The 25,838-nt window shown below is 44.2% G+C and overlaps 1 protein-coding gene across 8 annotated transcripts in view; it reads left to right on the top strand.

Moving 5' to 3' along the window:
• CAMTA1 (calmodulin binding transcription activator 1) overlaps positions 1-25,838 on the top strand; it is a 2,249,809-nt gene that overhangs the window by 2,096,511 nt on the left and 127,460 nt on the right. The window contains exons 1-2 of one of the 8 annotated variants that reach the window (XM_073656522.1): positions 17,425-17,550; positions 17,956-18,094. The exons of 5 other annotated variants lie outside the window; for them this stretch is intronic. In XM_073656522.1, coding sequence (XP_073512623.1) covers positions 18,076-18,094 — 19 coding nt within the window. In that variant the 5' untranslated portion in view covers positions 17,425-17,550; positions 17,956-18,075. Of the gene's footprint in view, positions 1-17,408; positions 17,551-17,584; positions 18,095-25,838 lie in introns of those variants that run through there. 2 more of the 8 variants (XM_073656523.1, XM_073656521.1) reach the window with 2 other exon arrangements.

Here is a 25,838-nt window from a genome sequence, read left to right as displayed (position 1 = left end):
CGGTATTCAGGTCAGCCTCCGCACATAAGAGCTGATGAGTGGGCATGGATGTCTGACATCTGTGCAGTCCTCCAAAACTTTGAGGACTCCACCAAGATGGTGAGCGGCGATGACGCCATAATTAGCGTCACCATCCTGTTTCTCTATCTACTGAAACGCTTGCTGCTCACAATTAAAGAGGAGGCATTGCAGGCGGAGCACGATGAGATGGAGCAAGGAACTATACACGGTGATGCTACACAGCCTAGCCTCATCCCATCTCAATGTGAATTGGGTGATAATGAGGAGGAGGAACAGGATCTGGTTCCCTGCGCTACACACGGTACTACCCACACAACATTCATACCGTCTGTTCAGCGTGGATGGCCTGAGGAGAGGGAGAACGAGGAGGAAGACCAGGAGGAGGATGAGGAGGAGAACATGGACAGTTGTCCTCTTGGTCAGGACAGGGAAATCTTGGCTGTTGGCAGTCTGGCACACATGGCTGACTTTATGTTCCGCTGCCTTTACCGTGACCTTTGCATTTTGGTCGACAGTAATTACTGGTTGGTCACACTTCTAGACCCGCGCTACAAGGAGAACTTTGCATCTCTCCTTCCCATGGTGTAGAGGTCTAATAAAATGGTGCTGTACCAGAAGACCCTTGTCGAGGAATTATTAAAAAAATTCCCATCTGGAAACGCTGGCGGCAGAGATCACAGTTCGTTGGACAACCAAAGAGTACAGGCGAGAGAGACACAAATACGATGCAGCTGAGGCAGGGGAACACTGTCAAAGGTGTGGGACAGTTTTCTCAGACCCTCCCAGCGCAAAGGCCCTGATGTGCGGGGGTACTGTGATAAAGAGGGAAAAGTTTTGGAAAATGCTGAAGGAGTACCTTGCCGACTGTACCAACGTCCTACGTGATTCCTCTGTGCGTTATAGTTGTTGGGTATCCAAGCTGGACACGTGGCATGAACTGGCTCTCTACGCCTTGGAGGTCCTGGCCAGCCCTGCCGCTAAAGTTTTGTTAGAGCAGGTTTTTAGTGCCGCCGGGGGCATTATAACTGATAGACGCATCCGCCTGTCAATTGAAAATGCTGACAAGCTGACTCTTATCAAAATGAACAAGGGCTGGATTGGGCCAGACTTCTCAACACCACCAGGTCATAGCAGCAGAACAAAAAGTCAAAGTCAAGTCCAGTGTTTTCTTTGTGGGGGCCTGTGAGGAGCCGCCCACTTACTAAAGACTATGATACTTTTCCAGCACGGACCACCATTTTCGTCAATATTATTTCGTTTTATTAGTGATTTACTTGTTATGTTTTATATAGTTCTGCTAACTTGTCAGTATGTTCACTAGATTCACTTGTAAAATGTCCAGCATTCCACTAATCTGTATTTCAGGATATATGTATCTCAGGAGTATCTAATCATTGTTCCAATAGCCAATAATCTCATTATGTGTGTGTAGATTGTAGACACAGTGGAACCGTCACCACAGGGGGTCTTACCTGCAGTCTCAGATGAAGGCTTCTAGAATATTATTCATTGTTTTAGGGAACAGTGAATGTTTAAGGGGGAGGGTGTGATCACTTCTCACGTGGGAGGAGACTGATCCCAGAGGAAGAAAGTGGAGACATGGTTTAGAGAGAGTTGTGTGGAAGGATTGAAGGAAGAGGATGGAGACCGTGGACTTGGAAGGATAAATGGATAAACATTATGGATTATGTCGTTTGGATTTACACTTTCTAAAAAGGACTGCTGCTACTGGATACCTATGCTTTCATCGTTTTATCTGCCGTCTAGAGGATCATGGACTGTGGCTACAGACTATACTGGCTGGAGATACGAAATCTGTGGGCCAACCAAAATTTGGGAGACAGTGAGTATGGCCTTACACAAAGCCAGTGGAACTACTGAACCCAGATTGGGAATTTGAGGACTGAAAGAACTGTATTTTGGCTATTTACCTGGAATTGCTTTATCACCATGGCTGTGATCAATAAAATATTGCTGCATCGTTAGCCTGCCTAGGTGATTGCTTACAACCCACAACCTCAGATCCTTACAGGGCCTATCAGGGCCGGCTCCAGGTTTTTCTGGGCCCCGGGCGAAAGAGTCTCAGTGGGCCCCTTTAACACATACGACGATTCATGATGCACAGATACTGCAGAGAAATATCTATATATAGTACAATGCAAAGATTTCACTTCTTACATTACATGAGTGATATCTATTGTAAATTCCACAATATCTCAGAAACCGGTGAATCGCTCCACACAGTATACTGGCCCCCATAAAATGCTCCATAAGGAATACTGGCCCCCATATAACACTCCATACAGAATACTGGCCCCCATATAACGCTCCATATAGAATACTGGCCCCCATATAACGCTCTATACAGAATACTGGCCTCCATAAAACGCTCCGTACAGGATAATGGCCCCCATATAACGCTCCGTACAGGATACTGGTCCCCTTATAACGCTCCATACAGGATACTGGCCCCCATATAATGCCCTATCCAGGCTGTTCCCCCGTTATAATGCCCCATGCAGGCTATTCCCCCCCTTATAATGCCCCATGCAGGATGCCACCCCCCCCCACATAATGCCCCTTGCAGGATGTCACCCCCCCATATAATTCCCCATAAAGGATGTCACTTGTTCCCCCCCATATAATGCCCCATGCAGGATGTCCCTTCCCCCCCCATATAATGCCCCATGCAGGATGTCCCTTCCCCCCATATAATACCCCATGCAGGATGTCCCTTCCCCCCCATATAATGACCCATGCAGGATGTCCCTCCCCCCCCTTATAATGTCCCGTGCAGAATGTCACCCCCCCCATATAATGCCCCATGCAGGATGTTCCTTCCCCCCCATATAATGCCCCATGCAGGATGTCCCTTTCCCCCACCATATAATGCCCCATGCAGGATGTCACCCCCCTCTTTATAATGCCCCATGCAGGATATCACCCCCCTCTCTTTAAAATGCCCCATAAAGTATATCACCCCCCTCTCTTTTTAATGCCCCATGCAGGATATCACCCCCCTCTCTTTATAATGCCCCATGCAGGATATCACCCCCTTTTCTTTATAATGCCCCATGCAGGATATCAACCCCCTCTCTTTATAATGCCCCATGCAGGATATCAACCCCCTCTCTTTATAATGCCCCATGCAGGATATCACCCCCTCTCTTTATAATGCCCCATGCAGGATATCACCCCCCTCTCTTTATAATGCCCCATGCAGGATATCACCCCCCTCTCTTTATAATGCCCCATGCAGGATGTCACCCCCCCATATAATGCCCCATGCAGGATGTCACCCCCCATATAATGCCCCATGCAGGATGTCACCCCCCATATAATGCCCCATGCCTCCATGCATTAAAAAAAAATCAAATACCTCACTCCTCCTCACCTGCTGCCGCTGTTCAAGTCCAGACTCCAGTGTCGCCGGCGGCGTCCCGTTCTGCGCTGCCTGTGAGGGCTCAGGGGAGGGCGCGGTGGAAAGACGTCACCACACCCTCTGACCTGAGATGTCACAGGGAGCGCACAGCAGGAAGAAAGCAGATCTGTTGAGGCACGGGGAAAGGTAAGTATCCAGCTGCCGGGGCCCTGAGCAAGCGGGGGAGAAGGGCGGGCACTTGCACCGCTCTCCTCCGCTCATAGCCCGGCAGGGTGCCCGACCGTGAGTGGGCCCCCTGCCTGCTCAGGGCCCCGACACTTGCCCGAGTGTGCCGGGTGCTGACGCCGGCCCTGGGGCCTATTCCCATGCACCTCTTCACACCCAGACATGGGTATACGCTTCCTGAATTTGTCTATTTTCTGTTGTCCTCCTCCTTCTCCTCATCCTCCACCACCATATCACCAGGGTGACCGTGAAGCAACACCAACATAATTTTTTTTTTTTAAGGGTGTTTATGATGCCAATAGAAAAAAGAGAGGGGTCGCTCACTGGTCTATTCGGGTGCTCTGAAGAAAAGAGTAATCTCAATAGCAAAAAGAACTTCGGCACTCCATACATGAAAATATAAGAAATATTGTATCTAGACTAATGTCATTTTGAAAAATGAAGGTTTTTTGCGCATAATTTGGCCAATTTATGTGTGCCCATCAACCACGACAAGGTCACCTTCGTATGATGGGAAACTACGCTATGCTACCACTGGATATGCCACTCTTGGGCTGTAAGCCTGTATGGACAGTATGTCTCTGCTTGGGCTTTTAACCTACAATGTATGGGCTGGTAGAGCTAGTTAAAACCACCTGTGACTGAATGGGAGGGACACATGGTCAGAAAAAAGGCTGTCAAACTTCTAATAGTGTGAACACGTACCTGCTGCAATGCTCCAGGAGCGGGATCCCAAAAATGATTAATAGAAAAAAGAGAGGGGTCGCTCACTGGTCTATTCGGGTGCTCTGAAGAAAAGAGTAATCTCAATAGCAAAAAGAACTTCGGCACTCCATACATGAAAATATAAGAAATATTGTATCTAGACTAATGTCATTTTGAAAAATTAAGGTTTTTTGCGCATAATTTGGCCAATTTATGTGTGCCCATCAACCACGACAAGGTCACCTTCGTATGATGGGAAACTACGCTATGCTACCACTGGATATGCCACTCTTGGGCTGTAAGCCTGTATGGACAGTATGTCTCTGCTTGGGCTTTTAACCTACAATGTATGGGCTGGTAGAGCTAGTTAAAACCACCTGTGACTGAATGGGAGGGACACATGGTCAGAAAAAAGGCTGTCAAACTTCTAATAGTGTGAACACGTACCTGCTGCAATGCTCCAGGAGCGGGATCCCAAAAATGATTAATAGAAAAAAGAGAGGGGTCGCTCACTGGTCTATTCGGGTGCTCTGAAGAAAAGAGTAATCTCAATAGCAAAAAGAACTTCGGCACTCCATACATGAAAATATAAGAAATATTGTATCTAGACTAATGTCATTTTGAAAAATGAAGTTTTTTTGCGCATAATTTGGCCAATTTATGTGTGCCCATCAACCACGACAAGGTCACCTTCGTATGATGGGAAACTACGCTATGCTACCACTGGATATGCCACTCTTGGGCTGTAAGCCTGTATGGACAGTATGTCTCTGCTTGGGCTTTTAACCTACAATGTATGGGCTGGTAGAGCTAGTTAAAACCACCTGTGACTGAATGGGAGGGACACATGGTCAGAAAAAAGGCTGTCAAACTTCTAATAGTGTGAACACGTACCTGCTGCAATGCTCCAGGAGCGGGATCCCAAAAATGATTAATAGAAAAAAGAGAGGGGTCGCTCACTGGTCTATTCGGGTGCTCTGAAGAAAAGAGTAATCTCAATAGCAAAAAGAACTTCGGCACTCCATACATGAAAATATAAGAAATATTGTATCTAGACTAATGTCATTTTGAAAAGTGAAGGTTTTTTGCGCATAATTTGGCCAATTTATGTGTGCCCATCAACCAGACAAGGTCACCTTCGTATCATGGGAAACTACGCTATGCTACCACTGGATATGCCACTCTTGGGCTGTAAGTCTGTATGGACAGTATGTCTCTGCTTGGGCTTTTAACCTACAATGTATGGGCTGGTAGAGCTAGTTAAAACCACCTGTGACTGAATGGGAGGGACACATGGTCAGAAAAAAGGCTGTCAAACTTCTAATAGTGTGAACACGTACCTGCTGCAATGCTCCAGGAGCGGGATCCCAAAAATGATTAATAGAAAAAAGAGAGGGGTCGCTCACTGGTCTATTCGGGTGCTCTGAAGAAAAGAGTAATCTCAATAGCAAAAAGAACTTCGGCACTCCATACATGAAAATATAAGAAATATTGTATCTAGACTTATGTCATTTTGAAAAATGAAGGTTTTTTGCGCATAATTTGGCCAATTTATGTGTGCCCATCAACCACGACAAGGTCACCTTCGTATGATGGGAAACTACGCTATGCTACCACTGGATATGCCAGTCTTGGGCTGTAAGCCTGTATGGACAGTATGTCTCTGCTTGGGCTTTTAACCTACAATGTATGGGCTGGTAGAGCTAGTTAAAACCACCTGTGACTGAATGGGAGGGACACATGGTCAGAAAAAAGGCTGTCAAACTTCTAATAGTGTGAACACGTACCTGCTGCAATGCTCCAGGAGCGGGATCCCAAAAATGATTAATAGAAAAAAGAGAGGGGTCGCTCACTGGTCTATTCGGGTGCTCTGAAGAAAAGAGTAATCTCAATAGCAAAAAGAACTTCGGCACTCCATACATGAAAATATGAAGGTTTTTCTATTAATCATTTTTGGGATCCCGCTCCTGGAGCATTGCAGCAGGTACGTGTTCACACTATTAGAAGTTTGACAGCCTTTTTTCTGACCATGTGTCCCTCCCATTCAGTCACAGGTGGTTTTAACTAGCTCTACCAGCCCATACAATGTAGGTTAAAAGCCCAAGCAGAGACATACTGTCCATACAGGCTTACAGCCCAAGAGTGGCATATCCAGTGGTAGCATAGCGTAGTTTCCCATCATACGAAGGTGACCTTGTCGTGGTTGATGGGCACACATAAATTGGCCAAATTATGCGCAAAAAACCTTCATTTTTCAAAATGACATTAGTCTAGATACAATATTTCTTATATTTTCATGTATGGAGTGCCGAAGTTCTTTTTGCTATTATGATGCCAATAGGACATTTTTTTAGAGATGTACCTCTAACATTCTGTCTGTTATACAGTATGTTCATGTATACCCCCCAGGGGTAAATGTCTTTCAGCCCATGCACTTTCTGCATGGGCATTACCAGTATAGGAGACCCGCTCCTTTCTAATGGGAACATTTTTTTTAATGAGGCCCTCCTCGACGTCTCTGCAAAGGGGTATTGGAGTGCGTCTAAATTTTTGGCAGCCCTTGGACTTGCTGCATATGCAATAACAGTATAGGAGACCCACTCCTTAATAATGGGAACAACAAGGCATAGCCGGCTGATGGCCCTCTAGCAATAGTGAGGGACAACTGCTGGCCTTCGAACAGTAGTAAGGGCCGCCTGATGGCCTTGTAAAAATAGGCTGCCCCAGCGAGGTAGTCGTGGGCGAGCTGTGGCCCCTGCTTGCTTTGGCACCCTACACACATAAATTCCCAATTTAAGTAAAGCATCTCTGTTGCCTTATTTTCTAGTCCTATAGAATCTTCCTCACCAATGACAGTATATATACAGATCCTAGTTCTCCCCACGTCCTAGGCTTGAGTCCTGACTTCTTCTGCAGCCTGCAGACAGAATGTGCCCCCAGGTCCTCAGTGACTCTCTTGAGTTTCCCAGGCCAGCTAAGGGGACTCTTGTGGAGGGATTCTTCTCCTTGGTGATCCACTGTCTGAGATTTGGGGCCCACGTCTGCCCTAGCAGCCAATACACCGAGGTTGCCTGTCCTGTCCCAGGTACTATATCTCACTGACTCAACACTTCCTGTTACTGGAAACTAACCAGAGGTTTCCTAAAATGCCCACCCTCTATGGGCTGTCCTCACACACAGTTAACTCCCTCACTGTCCTAAATGCCTGCAATGCTACTGGCAAACTTAAACTGCCTTCTGCATTCTAGACAGTGGCATCTTGTGGCTTGCTACTAATACTACAGCCCACAAGGAAACACATCAGGAACAAAGCATTTATTCACATACTGAGCTCAACCATAGCACTGAGTTTCCTCTTTCTACTGGGCTGAATTATCACAGCTAACCCCTTAACTGGACCTAACTGCAGCCCAGAGAGATATCTAACTGTCAGGAACATACTCTTTAACCCTTTTAGTGCCAGAAGGAAGCTACTCCCTTCACCACTACTACATATGTCTCCAATAATGTCGAACAGTTTCGTTATTTTAGACCTTCCATTAGTCCAATGGAAAAAAATAGGAAAAATCATGCAACAGTCACGACAGACAACCTCACTCCCGATTAACTGGACTGATTATATTTTTCCATAATCTTCCAAGAACATTCCATTTCCATTTCTATCTATTTTAAAACTTGTCCATGGGGGTCTGTACAATCGGTGAAAGCTAAGTGACAACCCATGTGGGAGAGGTACTGGCAGCCATATTGCTCATAATCTATCCTTCCTGGCAACAGATAATATTACGAAACAGCTGGAGTATAGAATTTTTAACAATTCAATGTCAAGCGGACACTCAGGGATGCTATTTAGAGGGAATGTTAGGATTTTAGAGGGTAATGCTCTTTAATAAAGTACAGTACCTGCATACAGAAAGTGTCATGTCTCTTTCCAAGGTTACCCCTGACTCCTCAGCGATGCTCTCATGCCGCTGTGCACTCCACATAGTAAAATGTGTAACGTCTACACTAACTGCAGATAATTTATAGGGCATTGGACATGCTTAAATAAGCCAGTGCAGGGAGAAGCGTACATATATTGATTTGCTATTCTTAGTAGCATACACATTCAGTGGCACTTTATTCATTTTATCTCTCGTGTGTGGAACTTAATGGAAGGAAAATCCCTTTGGCATTCAGAACACTGGCACATCATTACTGCTTGAATTTATCATATAGTGACAACCATCTATGAGTTTCTGCATTGCCTGTGCCAGATGAGAATCATTGAGGTGACTTTTAATGCCATTATTATGATCATACTACATTACAATATAGGTATATAATAGGTGTTTTATCATAAAGGGTCAGAAAAAAACAAGCAACTTGTAGGATAGGATCATGCTCAAGGGACCACTGGCACACCACAAGAAATCAGTGGCATATACAGTACAGACCAAAAGTTTGGACACACCTTCTCATTTAAAGATTTTTCTGTATTTTCATGACTATGAAAATTGTACATTCACACTGAAGGCATCAAAACTATGAATTAACACATGTGGAATTATATACTTAAGAAAAAAGTGTGAAACAACTGAAAATATGTCTTATATTCTAGGTTCTTCAAAGTAGCCACCTTTTGCTTTGATGACTGCTTTGCACACTCTTGGCATTCTCTTTATGAGCTTCAAGAGGTAGTCACCGGAAATGGTTTTCACTTCACAGGTGTGCCCTGTCAGGTTTAATAAGTGGGATTTCTTGCCTTGTAAATGGGATTGGGACCATCAGTTGTGTTGTGCAGAAGTCAGGTGGATACAAAGCTGATAGTCCTACTGAATAGACTGTTAGAAAGTTGTATTATGGCAAGAAAAAAGCAGCTAAGTAAAGAAAAACGAGTGGCCATCATTACTTTAAGAAATTAAGGTCAGTCAGTCCAAAAAATTGGGCAAACTTTGAAAGTGTTCCCAAGTGCAGTTGCAAAAACCATCAAGCGCTACAAAGAAACTGACTCACATGAGGACCGCCCCAGGAAAGGAAGACCAAGAGTCACCTCTGCTTCTGAGGATAAGTTTATCCGAGTCACCAGCCTCAGAAATCGCAGGTTAACAGCAGCTCAGATTAGAGACCAGGTCAATGCCACACTGAGTTCTAGCAGCAGACACATCTCTACAACAACTGTTAAGAGGAGACTTTGTGCAGCAGGCCTTCATGGTAAAATGGCTGCTAGGAAACCACTGCTAAGGACAGGCAACAAGCAGAAGAGACAAGTTTGGGCTAAAGAACACAAGGAATGGACATTAGACCAGTGGAAATTTGTGCTTTGGTCTGATGAGTCCAAATTTGAGATCTTCGATTCCAACCACCGTGTCTTTGTGCGACGCAGAAAAGGTGAACGGATGGACTCTGCATGCCTGGTTCCCACAGTGAAGCATGGAGGAGGAGGTGTGATGGTGTGGGGGTGCTGTGCTGGTGACACTGTTAGGGATTTATTCAAAATTGAAGGAATACTGAACCAGCATGGCTACCACAGCATCTTGCAGTGGCATGCCATTCCATCTGGTTTGCGTTTAGTTGGACCATCATTTATTTTTCAACAGGACAATGACCCCAAACACACCTCCAGGCTGTGTAAGGGCTTTTTGACCAAGAAGGAGAGTGATGGGGTGCTACGCCAGATGACCTGGCCTCCACAGTCACCAGACCTGAACCCAATCGAGATCGTTTGGGGTGAGCTGGACCGCAGAATGAAGGCAAAAGGGCCAACAAGTGCTAAGCATCTCTGGGAACTCCTTCAAGATTGTTGGAAGACCATTTCCGGTGACTACCTCTTGAAGCTCATCAAGAGACTTCCAAGAGTGTGCAAAGCAGTCATCAAAGCAAAAGGTGGCTACTTTGAAGAACCTAGAATATAAGACATATTTTCAGTTGTTTCACACTTTTTTGTTAAGTATATAATTCCACATGTGTTAATTCATAGTTTTGATGCCTTCAGTGTGAATGTACAATTTTCAAAGTCATGAAAATACAGAAAAATCTTTAAATGAGAAGGTGTGTCCAAACTTTTGGTCTGTATTATATATAAGAGAGGTTCCTCTTAACAACAGTCAAAATGGACCCCTACTTGGGCTGCAAGGGATTTCCAACTTAGGACAGAAAGTCCATACACTTTCCTGCTTCCCGCATCCTTGTATTCTAAAAATGCAATTTCCCTGGAAAAGCACGGCCAGAACTTACCAGGGCTTTGCAGCGTGTCCTAAGAGGTATATTTTTAGGAATAGTTAATTGCCAAGGTCAGTCAGATTCCCAGTAAATCAGATAGGTGGGTGTTTGACTTTGACCACCCAAAGACACCTGTGAATTTAGGAAATGCTAGCCCTTCTTGGATCTTAGCACTGGTTATAACAAGATGTGATTGTAATGAATCTTAGTATAGGACAGTTTTCCTTTTCATAGGACTGGTATGTGGTGTAGAGGGAGAAATACAGGGGCAGACATACCATTGGTGCAAAGGTGCAGCCGCACAAGAGTCCATGAAGTAAGTGGGACACATCCAGCCCCAAACCAGGTGGATTTGTGCATTATGATGAGCTATTGGACTGCAAAGGACGCATATATTGTTCTTGCACAAGGCCTCTTCTGTCTGTGCCCGCTCCTGGCGAAATATAAAAAAATTATAAAGGTCTTTTGTAGCCATCTAACTATTATCACATGCTAAAACCCCTCATTTATTTATTTATTTTACTCACTAAGGGCTTGTGCAGACAACCGTATTATTGGTCTGAGTGCAATCCGACAAAATATCAGATCGCACTCGGACCAATGTTATTCTACAGGGCCGTGCACATATCTGATTTTTTCTTCGAACACAGCAGGTCCGGGGTTAAAAATTGCAGCAATCCCGTGTTTCTTTCAACATTCGGATCTCACTCGGCATTGCAAGTCAATGAGTCCATGGAAACCATCGAACAGGGAAAAAGTATTGAACACATGAAGAAAGAGAGGTGCAAAAAGCCATGGAAAGTCATGACACCGGCAGAAATCTATCAGTGATTAGAAAGCAATCCTGCCACTTAGTGAAAAATAATATCAGCTGGTCCAACTCATGGTCTATAGAAAGCTGTCTTATTACCAAGGTGCCACACAAGAAACATCTCATGATGGGTAAAACCAATGAGCTGGCTCAAGACCTTCACAACCTTATTGTTGCAAAACATACCGATGGCATTGGTTACAGAATAATTTCTAAACTACTGAAGATTCCAGTGAGCACTGTTGGGACCATAATCCAGAAGTGGAAAGAACATCATTTCACCATAACCCGTCCATGACCAGGTGATCACCGTAAGATTTCAGACAGAGGAGTGAAACGAATTATCAAAAAAGTTGTCCAAGAGCCAAGGACCATCTGTGAAGAGTTACAGAAAGACTTGGAATCAGCAGGTACAATCGTTTAAAAGAAAACAATAAGTAATGCACTCAACCTCAACGGGCTGTATGCATTCTCACCACGCAAGACTCCATTGCTGAACAAAAAGCATGTTCAAGTGCATTTAAAGTTTGCTCAACAACATTTAGACAGGGCTGTGAAATACTGGGAGAATATAGTCTGGTCAGATGAGACCAAAATTTAACTTTTTGGATGCCATAATACCCACCATGTTTGGAGACCAAAAGGCACCGCATATCACCCCAAAAACACAATACCAGCAATGAAGTTTGGAGATGGGAACATCATGATATGGGGCTTTTTTTCAGTATACGGTACTGGCAAACTTCATGTAGTTGAAGGAAGATGAATGGACAAATGTACCAAGACATTCTTGACAAAAATCTGCTACTGACGCGCCCCCTGGGCCGTGGGGATACCCGGAGCCGGGCCTGTAAATGCTGGGGGTTGTAGTCACTGTGGCGGCGACCCGGTCCGTGACCCAGGGCGGTCAAACCTGGGTAGTCTATGTGCACTAATATCAATGTCCGACTACGCCACCTGTGGATTGCGGTTATTGGTAACCGCCGCTGCGGGGCAGTCCGCTGAAGCTGGTGGTATGTGCAGCAAGGTGATGTAACTCCCCACAGGTAGAGTGTAGCTTCAGGGCAGCATGAATGTAGAATGGTGGTGATGGTGCAAGGTGTCACGGTGCAAGAATAATCACAGAGTCCACACGATGCAGTCCCAGAGCCTTTACTCACGGTTTAAACAGTTCCACTTACAGGGCCAGTGCAAGAGCCCACGGCGTCCTGTGCTCACGCAGTGTGGGGCCCGGTCGACCCTCAGGTAACTCCGGAGTATTTTTCAGGACCCCCTTCCTGTGCATCCTCTCTGGCCTCTCTCCTTGTACCTCACACCTAGCGGCACCTCTGTCCAGTGTCCTCGGGCCTTGGCGGGCAACGTGTGTTCCGTCCCCTGGCCCTATGCGGCTACTTTCCTAGTGGCTGGTGTGGACGGTCTGCTGTACTTGAAGTGCTGCAGCCTCCGGTTCCCAGTTGAGTCCTGTAGTCTCTGCTAGTTGAGGGACCCGGTTCCCTTCTTCTGGCCTGACCCCCCTACCTCCTGGCAGCGGCGGGCGTACGGGTGGCTTGCTGCAGGGCCCATACCCCTGGAGTCCCTTCTCTTCTCGTCCTGGAGCCTCTCCTGCTCCCCTTATCTCTCCCTTCTCCTTCAGGCTCAGGCCTCCTGACTTGGCCCGCCTGTGGAGCAGAGCTCGTGCAGAGCCTCTGCTCCTGTCACTTCTCACAACTCCAACTCCTCACTCTGACTCCCTTAACCAAGATGGTTCCTTACTTTTATACCTCCTACTCCAGTGCTCCCAGGATCTACGTTCTCCACCCATCCACTACATAGTTCCCCCTCTCTAAGTGGTTCCTCCCCACTCCAGCCAGGTATCAGGGACACTTGTGCTCTCCCGTAGGAGCATTATCGCCCTGTCCCCCGGAAATGTGGTGTAGTGGATGTAGTGTTAGGGTCCTGAGCCATACTCCTTCTTACCTGAGAGTGAGAAACCACACCTCTGGGTGAGATGCAATACCTCTATGGCAACCGAACCCTCAGGGGCGCCACACTACCATCTACCAAGATGATGAAAATGAAACGAAGGTGGACATTTTGGCAAGACAATGATCCCAAAACACACAGGCAAGGAAAGTCTCAATTGGTTTCAGAGAAAGAAAATAAAGCTGCTAGAATGGCCGAGCCAATCACAGGATCTGAATCCAATAGAAAATTTATGGAAGGAACTAAAGCTTAGAGTTCATAGAGGAAGCTCACGGGATCTTCAGGATGTAAAGAGTGTTTGTGTGGAACAATGGGCCAAAATCACATCTGAGCAATGCATGCGACTAGTTTCTCCATACAGGAGGCGTCTTAAAGCTGTCATCACCTACAAAGGCTTTTGTATGAAGTATTAAATACATTTCAGGAAGCGTGTTCAATACTTTTTCCCTGTGTCATTTCCTATTATTACACATAACTTAATTTATGGACATTTACGCTTTGATTTCTTTGCCTGTGTGGACTGGATGGGTTGTTACCGACATCTAGTGAGAATTACATGTGAAGAGCACCTTTAGAAATATATTTACTTAAATTGGAAAAGTGGTGACGTATTCAATACTTACTTCACCCCCTGTATATGTTGGTGGTTCTCATCCTCTGTAAAAAAAAAAATATATATTAATAATCAAATAAATCCAATAATTAAATAAATAAAAACTATACGGTGAAACAGAGGTGTAGCTATAGGGGGTGCTGGACTCCAGTGCCTGGGGGACCAAAAAACAGATACCAGTATTAGAAATTGCATGTACATAAGGTCTCAATTACACAGTTTGCTGCCCCAAGACCTGAAGGCTTCAAGCTTCGCCTCTGCAATACATCTCAACAATTTGCAGAAGTTTGGAAAAATCTAGACACTGAGCTGTATGGATAGGCTATATTTAAGGCATAACATATGCTATGAAGATAAGATAAAGGAGTTATGTATCCAAGGTTGACCAGAGTAAATGAAACTTTCTATTTTAAAAGTTAACTATTTACTTGCCTTAAAGTGAATCGTCACTATTTGTCAAAGGGTGCACTGAAGCCTCCTCATCTACATATGAATTAAAAGTAATTTTCTCAGGTACTTTACCAATAGCAGGTACAATGCTAGTATAATTCTTATAGTGGACAAGTACTCTATATCATGGTATAGTTTGTTTAAAATGCCCTTTGGGGATGACAAACTCTGAAGAAAGTAAAGCATATGCTTCAGGATACAACAGGGGTGATTTAATAAACTAAATGTACCAAAATTGTGGCTTAATTTGCACCAGGCATCCCATTTATTATGAGTTTTAGACACTTTTCACATCTCTTTTGACAAGAAGCATGGACTAGTGGAAAAGTATAAATGTAACAACATGTATCAAAGCAGTACTAATATTTTTGAGCAAATTACTGGCATAAAGTAAGGCAACTAATGGTGTATGAAAAATTACTACAGATGCTCTAAATTTATCATACAGAATGAACCACTGTGATAAATGTGGGACATTTTAAGACTATCTAGTTTACACTCTCCAAAAATACAGTTTTAGTAAATCTGCCCCACTGTGTCGGTATTTGAATATAATTTTCCTTTAAAGGCCACCTTCTAGAGCATTGTTACCCCACTCCTGACCTCAAGAGCCACCAACAGGTCATGTTTTCAGGATTTCCTTAGTACAGTACATGTGATGGAATTATCCCTTGAGCATGTGATGCAATTATCACCTGGGAAATACTAAAAAAGTCCTGAAAATATGGTCTGTTGGTGGCTCTTGAGGTCTAGAGTTGGGGAACACTGATCCAGAATATCATACCAGCAAACTTTAAATTCATCAAGTAGGAACAAAGAAACCCACAATTACATTATATACTTGATCACTCAATAAGAAAAATGAAAGGCAGCACTCACCGAATCATAAATAAAAAGTCCTTTATTCCTGTGAAAGGGACTTCATAGCGTGCGGCAGGTATCAGAAGGAACAGACAAGGGAGCAGCACAGAGGACTACGGTCGTTTCGCACCTTCCGATGCTTCTACGGGTCCAAGGATCAGAAGTCCCTTGCACAGGAATAAAGGACTTTTTATTTATGATTCGGTGAGTGCCTTCTTTCATTTTTCTTATTGAGTGATTGCTTATATGGATTTGTCTATATGCACCACCAAATGGATCAAGGAGCATATGCACAGATATACTGGCCTAATGACTGCAAATAGTGTCTGAAGGAGTGGTGCCTGGATATACCTCTGCTTGAATAGACATTATATACTTGGTTGATGAACATTGAAATGCAACATTTTTATCCCTAATGTTTTTTGTAAATATTTTGCAATAAATTCTCAATTTTTCACTTGAAAGCTGAGCTCCCATTTAAAAACCTAATGCATTTTATTCAACCAATCCCACCAGATAAGTCTGCTTTCCCCGACGCCTGCATTACTATTATCAGTCCAGAGTGTTCTAAATATACTTAAGCTCCAAATTCTTGTGAGCCGCTCACTATCCCTGCGCCTCTATCACTTACATAGTTTCCAGATGATTAAAGACTTGTGTGGTCCGTCAGTTTTCAGTTGGTCCTGAGTCCATGTGTCACTGTATTATAGCAGTATAAATAGCTAGCTACATAAGGACTAATTATAACCACTGAACCATGCAATATAGTATATGGGATATTCCATTGTACTCAGATAGTGATTGGTGCTTTTTTTGTTTTTTTTCAATAGACACTGTTTCTTTTTTCTCCCAAAAGATGGCCATAAACATTAGATTTTAGCAATATACCAGTGCCAATGGCAATACTTGACATTCCTCAACACCTTTTGTCAGGAGAAGCAACAATTTAGCAGCTTGGATTGCACCTTATTAGATCATATTGTTTCTACTTCCAATAAGGAACCTTTGTTGCAGCTTATTTCCTCCCAAATAAGTGATATACTGATACTATATATGCAATAATGCATTTGCCAATACCTATCTATGAGCAGCCACCAATAGATGGTCCAGTCCATATGCAATGATGTATCACCACATCTGATTGTGTGGACCCAGCCTAAGCCTCGCTACAAAGATGTTGTCGGATTTAAAAATAATAATAATTTTATTTATATAGCGCCAACATATTCCTCAGCACTTTATAATTAAAAGCACAACCCCATCTTAAAAGAAGGGTTTCTTGCTGCTGAAAACCCTAAGAGGCTGTGTGTATGAGGCTGACTACCATCATAAAGAGATTTTACCGCCACAGTTATAGCATAGCACTAGGACCCCTTAGGGCTAGGACAAAGGAGAAGCAGCACTCATAAAGCACAGCGCTCCCTTTGGATATTTTTTCTGTGTAGCAACACTCACGACTCAGTTCTCTGGGTCACAATGCCTGTTCGGGAGTGGCTGATATAGCAAGAAATCTGCTCCCATAATGGAGGAATACTCTCCATCATGATTGCAAAACTAAAGGAGGTTTCCTCCAGAATAAATCTCCTTTCTAACCACATCCTTAAGAAGGCAGTAGTTGGGGGCTGGAAATAAGTAAAGCGGAGAAGAGCAGAAGCCAGTACTTCTTTGTGTTCAGTTCAGCACAGATGGGGAGGGGTAATCCTCACCCCTGCAGTGTGTGGGAAGCCCAGATAGCATTGCAGATCAAAAACTGCTAGGTTGTAGCAATGTGTGGATATGCCAGCCGCAGGCCCCTGCAAGCGCAAAGTGGGCAAACCACATTGCATCTTAAATTTGCTGCATAGTAGCAATTACAACTAAACAAATATATAAATACCCTAGAGGGGGTGGGGGATTCACTATACCATTGATATTGCAGGAGCGATCTCTGTCATCAATGATAAGAATAATAATGATAAAAGAAGGGGTGCTGCAGCATCCAGTGACTGTTGATTGACCCCAGGATTGTTGTGTTGTCTCTATAATCCATGGCTGTTAATATTTAATCAGGGCTCTTAGTCCAGATCATAGAGGCTGCAGAGGTCCTGAAATTGTCCAGCACTGAGCTCATGTACAAAGGGGGCTGTAGAGGAGCGGGGCTCTGCTGTGACACCCCCTTCCCTTTACTCTCCCTCTCTCTCTTGCTGCAGTTCCCATCAGACCCTTAGTGCCTATTTTCAGTCTCTGCCTGTTCTGGTGTGCTAACAGCACAGCTGCCTGCCTTGATTTGTCATAATGCAGAGAGGAGAGAAAAGGGGAGCTTGTTCTGCAGCATTGCAGGTACGGAGGCACCAAAAGGACAAAAGAAGCCTGCTTTCTCCAGCAATCCAAAGGGAGGCAGAGGCAGGCAGAGGTAGCCCCTCCTCACAGAGGCAGACAGTTGTCATCTGAGGGCAAACAAAGCAGAGGCGTTCTCAGTTCAGCACCACTACAGTGGACAGCTCCAGGAGACCTGCATTCTTGGAAAGTCAACTCTTGGAGTTTCTTAGAGGCAACCAGGGCAGCTTAGATTTAGGAGGGAGGGAGAGGTCTGCTAGGGGGGAACCAGAGTGAACCATCCCCTAAAAGCCCACAGACAGAGCTGTAGCTCAACTCAACTGTGGATCAACTATTCAGCCAGCAAGTTGCAGAGGAGCAGAGCACTGTTTACCTTGACACGTGTTTCCTTTAAATACTTTATTCCAGGAGTTTAGAGGAACAGGGAAAGAGATACAGCTAACAACTGTAAGATCCCAAACTTATTATGACCAGGCTTGGCCAGGAATGAGCTTTCTAAGAGTGGACTTGTTCTAAGCTGGAAAGTCAATGGAGAGTGAACTGGAAGGTAGAGGACATTTCTTCTGGGCTGGGGGATTTGTGTTTCTTTGTGTTGTCTTGTGTTGTGTTATTGTGTAAATGTTTATTGAATTGCAATATATATACTGTTCTGTGAGCTGCCATAATGACCACTGGAGTTGGGTCTCTATCTATAATGCAGACTTTGAAAAGTTGACTTAGGTCCCCTACTTTTTATATGGACAATGTTGGAAGTCATAGCCATACCATGAAAGAATGCATTTTCTTTTGTCCTAAGGGATCATATGCCCTTATATATTGTAGTACTTGGAGGGGGGATGTAAGAAGCTCTTACAATGTAGTGTTCTTAAAACTCTCAAGCCATTTCTTGTCCAGCACCTTAAGGGTCATTCGCCTTCAATTTTACAGAAAGGAATGATAAGCCCTGTTAAATATAGATCACTGTTTCCATGCAGGATGGTCTATCAACGGAAAACTTCACAAGATAGAGTTAAACATTAAAACCAGGAGCAAAAGACTTGGGAAAGTCAACCTGATGGCAAGTCTTTTGTTTCCCATTCACTGCAGCTGAGGGGGTGTAACTGAGACCCTCTAGTAAACAAACCCCTGCAGATGATGAGAGACAATGAATACACTCATCATATAGAATTGATATGTGTCGCCTGTATATGAAGACCATCAGTCAAGCTTATAGATTACCTATTGGAACACGCTGAATAATTCAGCATACAAATTGCTGTAAAATAGGGGTAGTAGCAAGTTGTAGAGTTAAATACACCGTGCAATCACTAACCCTGGGGACTTTTGCTCCAGCCTGGAGACTGCTACAAATAATCTATTAATGTTAATGGGACTTTTGTAGGATAAGGTCAGTCCTCCATTGACGGGATAATCTTTGCACCTAATTGTACACAATCATGTTGTAGTATAATACAATGGGGGGGAGGTGGTCAATATTTAATGAATTTATGGAAGTTTTATCTGTACAATTCCAATGGCTTCAAACTTCAGGGTCACCTAAACCACTCACTAATTTATCTCAGGTTTCTGTTCCATGGGAGAAGTTGAGTTTAAATACAGGATGTTTTAAATAGTCACATTCCAAAAGATCACAATGAAAAAAGTCAGATCTGTTCCGAGCAGGAAACCGTAAATCTCTCCTGAACTATTTAATTTCAGCTTAATCACTGGATTGTTCTGTGTCTGCCTTACGAATGTGTACATATATATTGAGATGTTGCGGAACTGAGTTTGACAGATACCGCAGAGCTAAGTTTGTCACTTCGTACGACTCGTGATATCACGATGTGTTGTTTTCCAATAGGAATGTAGGGCAACCTACTGCATTATCCCAGTTCTGAAAACGACGCAGCCCCCCAAAACTTAAATGACATATTCAGCTCCGCTACATCTCTGTGTATTTCTGTGATGATGGTTATACACTACAAAAGGCAGGAGCTGTCGCTTTAATCACAGGAACCGTTGCTCCGCAGTGATCATTGTAGTGATCTTTGAGCATCGACTATGTGTTCAAGGAAATGTTAGGAATCCAAATTGCTGCATTATCTCAGGCGTTCATTCATTGTAAGCACGGTGATGTCACATTATTCCTTCACATTGACACATGGAGGTGCAGGGGTTGCAGTGTGTATTATTATGTGTGTGTATGTTTGTGTCTATTTGTACATGTTTGTGTGTGTGTATGTGTTCTTGTATGTATATATGTGTTTATATATGTATATCTATATGTATGTGCATTTGTGTACTTGTTATGAAGTGTATATATATATATATATATACACACATATAGAGAGAAAGCATACATACTGTACATACGTGTGTGTGTATGTATATATATATGTATGTGTGCATATATATCTATATATATAGATAGTTATACAGTATATGTACAGTATATGTATGGCTGTGCGGATGCTTTGTGTGTACATTCATGCACTGCATCCACCTCATGTTCATTGGCTTGCATGGATTTGTGAATGGAAATGCAGAAAACATGCGCTCTCTAGAACCGTGTTGCAGTCATTGAATTTTTTCTTGAATGGAAAGGGTTGAACTTGTCACACATGCAGCACAAAGAAAAATAGAAAGCGTCTCCCGTGAGCGCTGTGCGACACACGACACATGCACACTACACACAAAATGTTCATATAGAAATATTCTATTTAGCTAAAACCCAAAATATTTAAGACGCTGAAACCTGGCGGGAAAGCAGCGGGTGCAGGGACTTGTTGCTTGCCATTGATTTATGCTCTATGGTGCTCATGTATCATTGATAATGATTTCTAAACATTTAGTCGTTATCATGACATACAAATGAAGCAGTCCTGAATCTATCAATTATTTTTTCAAAATTGTACTGTTAGTGCACAGTAAATTAATCTGCAGTCCTATGTAATACAGTGTATTATGATGCCATGAGTAATTATGCCGAATGTTAGAATTAGCTCTGCTACATCTGGGCATTCGTTCATTAGGAAACCTAGGAAGTTTGTATTGGACTGATACAGTAAGGCTATAGTAACATAGGAGGACAGTCTTTGTGTATATCATATACTCAAGATTGCAGATGGTTATAGGAAGTTACATTTTTGGGCAAATTAAAGCTGTTAAGACATAAGAGATGTTTGCTTGTACTGTAGACCTGAGTTTGCTAAATGCAGCATATCTTATTTTGTCAGCTACTTTAAAGCTGAGTTTGTTGGATGTAGCAGCAATGAGTATGTCAGTTGCAGTGGACCTGGGTTTGTTAGATGTAGGAGAGCTGATCTGTCACTCACCACATTACTTTATACCTTGACCATGTATTAGCTGCAGCATTACTATCATAAAGCACACACAGTGCAGCCCTAACAGAGTTACATTGTGATTTCAGCTCTGCTTCCAAATTTGCAGCAGGTGTGCATGATAGATAGCAGTGTAAACAGCCATATGGCCATATTCTACTTTGGGACTCTTTGAAACTGAGATACTGCAAGTAGGTGGAGCTTGTTCTATATGGACGGACCTATAGATCACCAGAGCCCTATGTCCTGTGTGAAGTCACCTGTTATTGTCCTGAAGCTGGAGCTATAGAATAAAGGAACAAAGAACAGAAAGGGACAATTAACCATCTGGATGCTGCCTGGTAATGTAGATCATTTAAACTGTGCAACTAGTTACTAGAAATCCAATATTGCTCCTTTAAGGCGTTGTTACCGTGTAATCTTACATGGAATCTATGGCTACAATTGAAGCATATGATTCTAAGTTACTGTACATTTGATCAATATTTAGTACCAAGTTGTGCTCATCACATCTAGATATATTTAAAGAGATGACAACCCAAGCTCTATCTGTTGGGCAGTTACATGTATGGTTATAAAGCTGAGCAGCTTCTATTATTAACTTCAGAAAAGGTGACATCGATGGACCTGTGTCTTTTTAGCCTATGTAACATTATATATCTGTATGATTCCCAGTCCATTAAGACTGCATATAATTGGATGATATATAGATGTAGCAGAGATGAATGTCCTAGGTTAATGGTAGATGATCTGTAAATGTCTTTACAGTCTCTTAGAAAATCACCAATAACACATTGTAATATTAATATTACGTTGCATGGTGAACATTGGCAAAATAAACTCTACTATATGCTGTATGTATGTAGCAGAGCCAAATTTGTCATTTAATTTTTTGGGGCTGCAATATTTCTGTTGGCTCAAATCCCAGATCTTGGATAAGGGAACAAATCCACTGAAGGGTTCAGGTCCCTCAGTGTCACCACTTTATGATTCACTTCCAGCCAAGTGATGGAGATATGAAGAGCTGTACCTAGCAGGTGTAGTGTATTTGTAGGAATTGTGGAGTAATCAGCAGTACTAGGGAGGCTGCACAGACAGGAGCGAAGATCCTAAAACATAAATCAATATGTATCTGTCAACAGCTGGTTGTAGCAAGGAAGCAAATGCACACCTCGTCTGAAGTTAGCGAGTCGATGTAGCCAAGCTGAATGTGTTTTCTGACAATGTCCTGTTAGTTCTCCTGGGTCACTCCTTTACTTTGAGTTTACAACACAGAAACAGCACTGTTGTATATACAAAAGCAGAATGGTCACATCTGTTTGTAGGCAATATATAGATATGGGATGATAAAATGAGATTTAAGCTTATGAAAATAAGTAAAGTAGTGGCAGGACCAGACTGTGCCCCTATGGGTCCTCCAGCAAACACATCATCTACCTAGATGTACACCATTAAGACTGTGGAGAATTGTACCAATGAGACTGTGGAGAATTGTACCAGTAAAACTGTGGAGCTGTGTACCAGTGAGACTGTGGTATGGTGTACCAGTGAGACTGGAGAATTTAACCAGTGAGACTGTGGAGCTATGTACCAGTGAGACTGTGGAATGGTGTACCAGTGAGGCTGTGGAGCCATGTACCAATGAGGCTGTGGAGCATTGTACCAGTGAGACTGTGGGGCTGTGTACCAGTGAGACTGTGGTATGGTGTACCAGTGAGACTGGAGAATTTAACCAGTGAGACTGTGGAGCGGTGTACCAGTGAGACAGTGTAGCTATGTACCAGTGAGGCTGTGGAGCCATGTACCAATGAGGCTGTGGAGCATTGTACCAGTGAGACTGTGGGGCTGTGTACCAGTGAAACTGTGGAATGGTGTACCAGTGAGACTGGAGAATTTTACCAGTGAGACTGTGTAGCTATGTACCAATGAGGCTGTGGAACATTGTACCAGTGAGACTGTGGAGCATTCTACCAGTGAGACTTTGTAACTATGTACCAGTGAGGCTGTGGAACATTGTACCAGTGAGACTGTGGAGCTGTGTACCAGTGAGACTATGGAGCGGTGTACCAGTGAGACTGTGGAGCTGTGTACCAGTGAGACTATGGAGCATTGTACCAGTGAGACTGTGGAGCATTCTACCAGTGAGACTTTGTAACTATGTACCAGTGAGGCTGTGGAACATTGTACCAGTGAGACTGTGGAGCTGTGTACCAGTGAGACTGTGGAGCTGTGTACCAGTGAGACTATGGAGCATTGTACCAGTGAGACTGTGGAGCATTCTACCAGTGAGACTTTGTAACTATGTACCACTGAGGCTGTGGAACATGTACCAGTGAGACTGTGGAGCTGTGTACCAGTGAGACTGTGGAGCTGTGTACCAGTGAGACTGTGGAATTGTGTACCAGTGAGACTGTGGAGCATTCTACCAGTGAGACTTTGTAACTATGTACCAGTGAGGCTGTGGAACATTGTACCCATGGGACTGTGGAGCTGTGTACCAGTGAGACTGTGGAGCTGTGTACCAGTGAGGCGGTGGAGCTGTGTACCAGTGAGAATGTGGGACTGTGTACCAGTGAGACTATGGAGCATTGTACCAGTGAGACTGTGTAGCTGTGTACCAGTGAGACTGTGGAATGGTGTACCAGTGAGACTGGAGAACTTTACCAGTGAGACTGTGGAGCGGTGTACCAGTGAAACTGTGGAGCTATGTACCAGTGAGGCAGTGGAACTGTGTAGCAATGAGGCTGTGGAGCATTGTACCAGTGAGACTGTGGTGCAGTGTACCAGTGAGACTGTGGAGCTGTGTACCAGTAAAACTGTGGAATTGTGTACCAGTGAGACTGGAGAATTTACTGTGGAGTGGTGTACCAGTGAGGCTGTGGAGCTGTGTACTAATGAGGCTGTGGAACATTGTACCAGTGAGACTGTGGAGCTGTGTACCAGTGAGACTGTGGAATTGTGTACCAGTGAGACTGTGGAGCATTCTACCAATGAGACTTTGTAACTATGTACCAGTGAGGCTGTGGAACATTGTACCCATGGGACTGTGGAGCTGTGTACTAGTGAGACTGTGGAGCTGTGTACCAGTGAGGCGGTGGAGCTGTGTACCAGTGAGAATGTGGGACTGTGTACCAGTGAGACTGTGGAGCATTGTACCAGTGAGACTGTGTAGCTGTGTACCAGTGAGACTGTGGAATGGTGTACCAGTGAGACTGGAGAACTTTACCAGTGAGACTGTGGAGCGGTGTACCAGTGAAACTGTGTAGCTATGTACCAGTGAGGCAGTGGAACTGTGTAGCAATGAGGCTGTGGAGCATTGTACCAGTGAGACTGTGGTGCAGTGTACCAGTGAGACTGTGGAGCTGTGTACCAGTAAGACTGTGGAATTGTGTACCAGTGAGACTGGAGAATTTACTGTGGAGTGGTGTACCAGTGAGGCTGTGGAGCTGTGTACCAATGAGGCTGTGGAACATTGTACCAGTGAGATTGTGGAGCTGTGTACCAGTGAGATTGTGGAGCTGTGTACCAGTGAGACTATGGAGCGGTGTAGTAGTGAGACTGTGGATCATTGTACCAGTGAGACTGTGGAGCATTGTACCAGTGAGACTGTGGGGCATTGTACCAATGAGACTGTGGAGCTGTGTAATAGTGAGACTGTGGAATGGTGTACCAGTGAGACTGGAGAATTGTACCAGTGAGAATGTGGAGCGGTGTACCAGTGAGACTGTGGAACAGTGTACCAGTGAGACTGGAGAATGGTACCAGTGAGACTGTGGGGTTGTGTACCAGTGAGACTATGGAGCTGTGTACCAGTGAGACTGTGGAGTGGTGTACAAGTGAGACTGTGGAACGGTGTACCAGTGAGACTGTGGAACGGTGTACCAAAGAGACTGGAGAATTGTACCAGTGATACTGTTGAGCTGTGTACCAATGAGACTGTGGAACGGCGTACCAGTGAAACTGGAGAATTGTATCAGTGAGACTGTGGAGCCGTGTACAAATGAGACTTTGGAATCGTGTACCATTGAGACTGGAGAATTGTACCAGTGACTGTGGAGCGGTGAACCAGTGAAGCTGGAGAACTGTACCAGTGAGACTATGGAGTGGTGTACCAGTGAGACTATGGGGCTGTGTACCGGTGAGACTGTGGAACAGTGTACCAGTGAAACTGAAGAATTGTATCAGTGAGACTGTGGAGCTTTGTACCAGTGAGACTGTGGAGCGGTGTATCAGTGAGACTGGAGCGGTGTACCAGTGAGGCTGTGGAGCATTGTACCAGTGACACTGTGGAGCATTGTAACAGTAAGACTGTGGAGCAGTGTACCAGTGAGACTGTGAAGAACTGTACCAGTAAGTGTATGGAGCTGTGTACCAGTGAGACTGTGGAGCAGTAAACCAGTGAGACTGTGGAGAATTGTACCAGTGAGACTATGGACCTGTATACCAGTGAGACTGTGGAACTGTGTACCAGTGAGGCTGTGAGCAGTGTACCAGTGAGACTGTGGAGCAGTGTACCAGTGAGGCTGTGGAGCTGTGTACCAGTGAGACTGTGGAGCAGTGTACCAGTGAGGCTGTGGAACTGTGTACCAGTGAGACTGTGGAGCAGTGTACCAGTGAGACTGTGGAGCAGTGTACCAGTGAGGCTGTGGAACTGTGTACCAGTGAGGCTGTGAGCAGTGTACCAGTGAGACTGTGGAGCAGTGTACCAGTGAGGCTGTTGAGCTGTGTACCAGTGAGACTCTGGAGAATTGTACTAGTGAGACTACGGAGCTGTGTACCAGGGAGACTGGAAGACTGTGGAGCAGTGTACCAGTGAAACTGTGACAAATTATACCATTAAGACTATGGAGCGGTGTACCAGTGAGACTGTGGAACAGTGTACCAGTGAGACTGTGGAGAATTGTACCAGTGAGACTGTGGAGAACTGTACCAGTGAGGCTGTGGAGCTTTGTACCAGTGAGACTGTGG

The sequence above is a fragment of the Phyllobates terribilis genome, unplaced genomic scaffold, assembly GCF_046119375.1.
Source record: "Phyllobates terribilis strain yellow unplaced genomic scaffold, ASM4611937v1 Scaffold_12__6_contigs__length_324123572, whole genome shotgun sequence".
Classification (NCBI taxonomy): Eukaryota; Metazoa; Chordata; class Amphibia; order Anura; family Dendrobatidae; genus Phyllobates; species Phyllobates terribilis.
This window is presented reverse-complemented; position numbering and strand designations above follow the sequence as displayed.